General features: G+C 40.6%; 1 protein-coding gene across 1 annotated transcript; it reads right to left on the reverse strand.

Annotated features, from left to right (window-relative positions):
• Window positions 1–4,859: 4,859 nt before the first annotated feature.
• Window positions 4,860–7,560, reverse strand: LOC110578871 (bromodomain-containing protein 2-like). The gene is given in 4 exon segments (XM_044914355.1): window positions 4,860–5,044; window positions 6,530–6,853; window positions 6,856–7,131; window positions 7,134–7,560. Coding segments are annotated over 4 exon segments (1,212 nt in total).
• Window positions 7,561–7,841: the final 281 nt, after the last annotated feature.

Consider the following 7,841-nt stretch of genomic DNA (forward strand, 5'->3'; position numbering starts at 1 on the left):
GTAAATAATTGTTGAATAAATAAATGCAATGCAGGGTGCTTATAATAACAGGATTTTTTCCACACTGTGCATATGATATTGGGCTGCTAATTGAGCTTCTAAATATAGAGCAAATAAATTGTGTAAAATAAGCCATGTGAGAAAATGAATATTTCTTGGAGAATGTGAACTTTGCATTCATTTAGCTTCTAGGTCCCAATTTATGATTTAAGGGCTGCATTAATGTAGGTTTTTTTGTGATTAATTATTTATAAGGCATTGAAATGATCAGTGCCAAAAAGCTGATCCTGCTTCAAATAGCTTTAATCTATCTGAAGGCACTGCTAGACACAATTCACAAAATCTACACTCGGATTATTACAGGTTTGCTGAAATTATATTAATCACATCAGCTATCACACAACACAGGAAAAAGAAACACTATTTGAAGAGATTTGTAAACGATTAAAGGGACAGCTGTTTCAGGGTCCAGGTGCTAAGGTGAAAATGGAAATTTACATCCAACCCTTTAATTCAAGAGTTCTGTTAATCGTGATATAATGGGCCTGATTTTCCTACTGACTACACAATCTAGTTTTTATTTTCTCAAGTTGACATTTTTTTCTATCTTCCATATTTTCTTAGACAATCGGAGGAAATTTCTGTATTCTCATGGTGGAAAAGAGGATTTAATAGCAAGACATACAGAAACACTTAAATTCATCTCAGATAATAAACAGAAATTTATATTGAATGAAAAAGAAGAGAATAAACTTCCAAAGTCAGAAGAAAAATCTTACTCAGTTGTTTTCAAGCTTGTTTAGTTTAAAACTTTTTAAAACTGTAGAATACTTTCTTCAAATGAATTCTGAATTGTGTATGTGTGTTGTGTGTTTATATACATATGCCAGTGTGTGTATAGATGTACGCATGCATTCACACACACACACACACACACACACACCTGTGAAAGTGAGGTTGATTTGGTTGACATACGAATAGAAGACCAAAATTATGCCCTCTTGGTCCCTACCTATGTGTGGGGCAGCCTTTGAGTTACTTATTGGACCACCTCAGTATTTCTCAATCTGGGGACATATAAGCCATAATGCCCTAAATTATCCATTGTATGTATAAATTTAACTTCTATGCATCTAGTACAGGACCAACTATGTACTATTCTTGAGAGAATTGAAAAAAATAGTCACTCAATTCACTTTCTATGTTCAGATGAGAAAACCTATAAGGCTATGAGTAATTTGAAAACCACTAACATAAGTAGTAGAAAAAATGGTGATATCATTATATAGAACAGTTTTGTCAGATACCCTGCAATAGTTCTGCCCTTCCCCCTTCACTTACCCATAGCAGACATTGCTAATCAATCACGGCACTCTTGGCTCCTGTGTCTGGACAATGCCTTCCAATTCTCCTGAACACTGCTCTGGGTAGCCATTACCAATCAATCAAAATTAAGATTACAAGATGAAACCAAACTGCTATCCAGAGGTGGGAGATACTTAAAGTGATTAAAAGGATGGATGAAGAAGTAAATACTAAATAATCAAATCAGCTCTCCAATGAAATGCCTGCCTTTCCTACTTCAAAGGTTGTAACTAGGAACACATTACACATAAAAGTATAAGGCAAGTCATAATATTATGGGTGATTTATTATTTATTATATATTATCTAAAATACATTAATTTGAGATGTCATTATTCTGCATTTCTTTAAGATGTTCATATAATTTAGCATATAGATGGGCAGAAGAAGACAAACAAAAAGCACAGTTGTGTGCCTGTTGATAAGGAGAATGACATTGTTAGTCACTGGAAGAAGGAGAAAAGTAAACTTTTTTTAAAATATTAAAATAAAGGTAATCTTTGAGAAAAAAGAGATCAAAATTAAAATACGGTGACTGTGAGGTGACTGGTTCTTTTGTGTATCTGCAGATGGTATGGATCCTATGATTTCTTAAACATACACAGTGACGGCTCAATAAAGACCCTACAGATAGAAGGAACAGCTGTGTGCTCTGCCCCCAAAACCTCTTTGGTCTGCAGATAGAGCCATATCTTCCTGATACTTCTGTAGATTCATTCCTGTCCAGACTCTGGGGAAAGATAGGATAGCAAGGTGAGGAGCTTGTCACTCCAGAACCAAACAACCCTGTCCTCTCAGATTCTACTCAGGCTTCCTATAGTGATGCCTAGACTTCTTCCCCTATAGCTTTATCGTCCAATCTAGTTCCAAGTTTTCTTTCCCTGTGTCTGAATTCCTGCTGGGATTCTCTGCTCTGAGCCCTGTGTTTGATTTGTTTTGCTAGTTTTTTAGGACTTGGCTAGTATCTTGCCCTTTGAGTCCCACTGAGTTTAAATCCCAGACCACATGGATGGGTCCTTGTCACATATTGTCACACCTGAAATTGATGATTATCTTGCCTGGACTGAGGATAATGATGGAGATAATTGGTATTATGCCTATGTATTAAAAGGAACTTGACATTTGAGTTTCACATATGCTATTGCTAATCATACAACTCTGCATGTTAACTATAATTATCTCCATTTTAGGACAAAGAAACCTAGGCTCAAAAGGATTAAATAAACTGTCCAAGGCCTACTGCTGGGAAGTGGCAGAGCTAGATTTGAACCCAGGCCTATTGCTCTCTAAGCTTCTTTACTCTAACACAACACATAGGAACTCTGACTACTGTTCTGCTGCCTGTCCATCATTCATTAACTTGTCTTTTCTCCAAATATTTACTGAGCAACTATTATGAGTCAGGCAGGGTCCTGGAGACTGGGGATATAACAATGATACATAAAATAATTATGATTTTTGACCTTACAGATTTCCAAGAACACCCAATCTCCAAGAACAAGGACCAGTAGACTTTCCTTTTGTCCCAGATAATGGAAAGCTATGAAAAGATTTTTACACAGAAATCTGTATGGACAGACATTTGTTTTAGAAATACTATTCTGAGAACAGTGGGTTTGTTACATTAGATTTTACATGTGAATCAGTAAAGGACAATTAATAAATTAATAAATAATATAATAAGCAACAATATATCACATCAGGGTATTATTAGAAATGAACAAAGAGAAGCCTGAGCAACAATTAGGTGGAATGACTAGGATTCACTGACTGATCAAACATGGGGCTGGCAGGAGAGAGAGAACCAAAAATGGTTCTGAGGTCTCTAGGTTGGGAGGTTAGATGGGAAATAACATAAATGTCAGAGAGTGAAGGTTTACAAAAGGAACAGGTTTGTGGTAGAATATAGAGTTTAGTTTTGAACTTGTTGCATTGAAGGCATATGTGGGAAACCAAGTACATTTCCAGCAGGCAGTGGAGAACCCCAGTCTGGAGCTCTTGAACAAAATAAACGTTGAATATAGAGGTTTGGGAATCATTCATGAGCAAGTGCTGACTGAAGCCATGGTAATAGATGTGATGGTTGAAAGAGAGAGGGTAAAAGAAGAGGGAAAGAGGCCAAGAGTAATGCGTGAGCTGAACTTATGTTTGAAAGGCAAGTAAGAGAAGTGGAACTTGCCAAGGAGATTATTGTATACTGCAGGAAATGCCCCAGTTCTCCCTCACTCTTCCCTACGGCTGTGCCCCAGGCAATGTGATTTCGCATCAAGAGTTGGAGTCTATTTCCCCTCATTTGAATCTTGGTCAGCCTTTGGACTTACTTTTGCCAAGACAGTGCAGCAGGACTGATGGTTTGCCACCAAGAGGCACTGCAGAGTGTATGTTCCCATATAGAACTTTGAGCAGCTGCAAAGCCCAGGCTGGCTTGTTGGAGGATGGGAGGTCTTCTGTAGCAGAGACAGACCATGCTGGTTGAGGCCATCCTGGACTGACCATCCGTCAGCCAAGTTGGAAGCTAAGCACAGATACATGAGTGAGCCCAGCTGAAACCAGAGGCACTGCCTAGCTAAACACTGCCCACATTACCTACTTGTAGAATTGTGAAATAAATGGTTGTTTTAAGCTACTAACTTATGGGGGAGCTCGTCATGCAGTAAGACCTAACGGATACAGAGGAGGTGAGCCAGCATAAGTTAGGGTCAAGAGGTAGGAGGAACAAGAAATGCAAAAAAAGAGGACGGTCAACAATGTGAACTACTCCAAATACATCAGGCGAAGAACTGAGCACCAAGAAGAGTCTATTGCATTTGGCAAGAGAAGGACTCCACTGATCTCTGAAAGAGCAGTTTCAAGAAATGAGGTCAGGCGGGGAGGCGAGATTGATGGCAGGAGAAATGAAGACAGAGTAAAGGCTTCATATTCAAGGCAATTAAGAAAAAGTTCCCGGTGGCGCCTGGGTGGCTCAGTCGTTAAGCGTCTGCCTTCGGCTCAGGTCATGATCCCAGGGTCCTGGGATCGAGCCCTGCATCGGGCTCCCTGCTCTGCCGGAAACCTGCTTCTCCCTCTCCCACTCCCCCTGCTTGTGTTCTCTCTCTCGCTGTGTATCTCTCTCTGTCAAATAAATAAACAAAATTAAAAAAAAAAAAAGAAAAGAAAAGAAAAAGTTCCCCGCCCCAAGAGGAGAAGATTGGATGCAAAAAGGACACTTTTTCAACACGATGATCTTCAGTGTCTTCAACTCTAAAATAAGGAAGTTGGACTTGATGCTTATGAAAAATGCTTCCTTTTCTGATACTCTACCATACTTGGGAGGCAGAAGGACTTGATAGTTATGCAAGCTTTGAAATCAAACAGCCTCGTGTGTGATCCCAAATTCTTTGCCCTAATATCTGTGTATTATTTTTAAGATTATATAAATAAAGTCTGAACTTTCTAATATAAAATCACGGTACTGATAATATTAATAATGGTGGCTGACCATTAGCATTTTAGATGTCATTCAGTTCGATGCTGTAGAAAATGGGCCAGCTCAGTGCCTGGCTCAGAGGACACGGTAAACACATTTGTGAAATCAATATCATCATCATCATTCCCATAACCGCTACTATAACTTAAGCAAGTCCCTCTGCAGTATGAGGTTATATCTGCACTGCCATATTGCTGCCTGTTAGTCTGGGTCCCTTTAATAACAAGGCTTTATGGGGCTAGAGTATCCAACAGCTTTGCACTGTGCTCTCACATAATCACATTACAATTTACTGAACTTCTTCCTATGGTTTCCCTTGGCCACCTTCACTTCTTCCTTCCCTGGCTTTATAATAGGTGAGAGTCAGAGATAGCGATGGCTTAAAGCTGGGACACCAGGTTCAGATTGCAGTTATCCATAAAGAAGGAAACAAGAAATAGTATCCAAAAAACGCAGACATCTGAAGCCATTCGGTGTAGGGGAAAAGAGCAAATCTCTATATGTCAATCATACTATCATATCTCTGCACAATACAATAAATGATGTACATAATGATGACCCTGCTTAATCGATTCAATTATATATTTTATATAAATTCTGTTTCCTAAGGTAGAGAATTTTTTAAGGCTAAGATGGAACAGCAAAATATGTTCTTTGAGTTGGGTCTAAGGTGGAAGCCAATACGGTGCAGAAGGCAGACAGGTAGAGCTGTTCTTGATGTGGCAAGTGGAGATTAAAACCCTAACAGCACCCATCTACCCTACATCCTTGTTGCGTGAGAGGGGGTCTTCCAGAACTGCGGGTGGGCTCTTAGAAAATGATGCAAAGCATGGGATTAAAATTTTTTTCTCAGAAAATGCACATCAAAAATATTTAAAATACAGTTTGGTGCATTAAGAGGTAAATTATCTGGGAAAAAATCACTCATATAGAAAATTGCAGTCCTTCACAGTTGTAGATAAATAAGGTTTTACTCCTTTCCTTAAGTAAGAAATCATCTTAAATGTCATTTTTTAATAGAACAACTCTATTGACATTCACAGAAGTATAACTTTCATGGGAAAACCTCAAATAAAAGTCCTTTATTTCCACCTCATAAACCACTCTTCCTGTGCAGAGTACATCCCCACCTAAGAAGTATGCATTACCGATGGAACTGGAAGGTGTTATGCTGAGCGAAATAAGTCAATCAGAGAAAGACATGTATCATATGATCTCACTGATATGAGGAATTCTTAATCTCAGGAAACAAACTGAGGGTTGCTGGAGTGGTGGGGGGTGGGAGGGATGGGGTGGCTGGGTGATAGACATTGGGGAAGGTATGTGCTATGGTGAGTGCTGTGAATTGTGCAAGACTGTTGAATCACAGATCTGTACCTCTGAAACAAATAATACAATATATGTTAAAAAAAAAAAAAGAAAAAGATAGCAGGAGGGGAAGAATGAAGGGGGGGAAATCGGAGGGGGAGACGAACCATGAGAGACTTTTTTTTTTTAATCCGTTTTATTTTTTTTTATTATTTTTTTTTTTAAGATTTTATTTATTTATTTGAGACAGAGAGAATGAGAGACAGAGAGCGAGGAAGGTCAGAGGGAGAAGCAGACTCCCTGCCGAGCAGGGAGCCCGATGCGGGACTCGATCCTGGGACTCCAGGATCATGACCTGAGCTGAAGGCAGTCGCTTAACCAACTGAGCCACCCAGGCGCCCCTTAATCCGTTTTATTGAACCCAAAGTTCCAATCACTGCCTGAGCATCCCATCTGCCCCATGCAGTGGGTACCTTGACAGTGCTGAGGTCCATGGGGTGCTTAATGATGTCATGGTAGTCATGCAGGCCAAGAGCAGAAGCGTCCACTGGTTTATAGAAAGGCCAGGCATAGGCAGCACGCTTCTTAGAGAGCAACTCTTTCAAAATGCCATTGCAATGTTTTAACTGTTCTGACAACTTTCCTTTCTTGGAGCTCTGGTGTTGTTGCTGAGAGTCAGGCAAGTCTTTGTGTGGGGGCTTGATGGGGCGGCCACTTCTCTACGCATAGGGGGAAGACGTGCTGCCTTGGGCTCAAGACTCCCAGGGGGGCTAGCTGGGGAACCGGGAGCCAGGATGGCCGTAGGGGTAGGTGTGGTAGTATCTGCTTTCCGCTTTATGCCTTTTTTCTTCGTAAGGGGCTGGGCTGGGGGAGCTGCAGACACAGCAAGGAGCGGGGGTCCAGCAGAGCATAAGGACTTGAGAAGGGGAGAAGAGATGACTGACGGGTGGGGAATGTTGAGGACAGTGGTAGGTATCTCAGGTGGTGGAGTATCAGGGCTGTGTGAGACACAGAAGAAACTGCAGGCACCTGATGGGCACTGGTGATGCTGCCCTGGAGTGCTGCCAATTTGGCCCCCTTCTTGTGGCTATTCTTAGGGATGGTCACCACAAGCTCTTGTTCCTCTTGTGGCATTGATGCCACTTTCTGTAGGAAGATCTTTTCCAACGTTTGTGCCATTAGGACAATATCATCAGTGGGCTTGTTGTAGATATAACAATTGGTAAACATAGTGTTGAAATCCTGCATACACTCTGAGGCAGCCCAATAATAGTTGTTTTCAAGTCTCCTCTTAATAGTACCCATGTCCGTAGGCTGTTTTATAATCTTGTGATAATCCGGCAGACCCAGTTTGATGGCATCCACAGGCTGCCTGAAGGGCCACGCAAACTGATGTTTCCACAGAGCCTTCATCACCACCATCATGGACTCTGAAAAACAAACTGAGGGTTCTAAAGGGAAGGGGGTGGGAGGATGGGTCAGCCTGGTGATGGGTATTAAAGAGGGCACACTCTGCATGGAGCACTGGGTGTTATACACAAACAATGAATCATGGGACGCTACATCAAAAACTAATGATGTAATGTATGGTGATTAACATAACAATAAAAAAATTTTTTTTTAAAAGTATGCATTACCGGTCTCTTGAAACACATTGCCAGCTAATATCACAACATCTTCCCCTAGTTATTAGCTTTTAAATG

Source organism: Neomonachus schauinslandi, chromosome 4 (genome assembly GCF_002201575.2).
Source record: "Neomonachus schauinslandi chromosome 4, ASM220157v2, whole genome shotgun sequence".
NCBI lineage: Eukaryota > Metazoa > Chordata > Mammalia > Carnivora > Phocidae > Neomonachus > Neomonachus schauinslandi.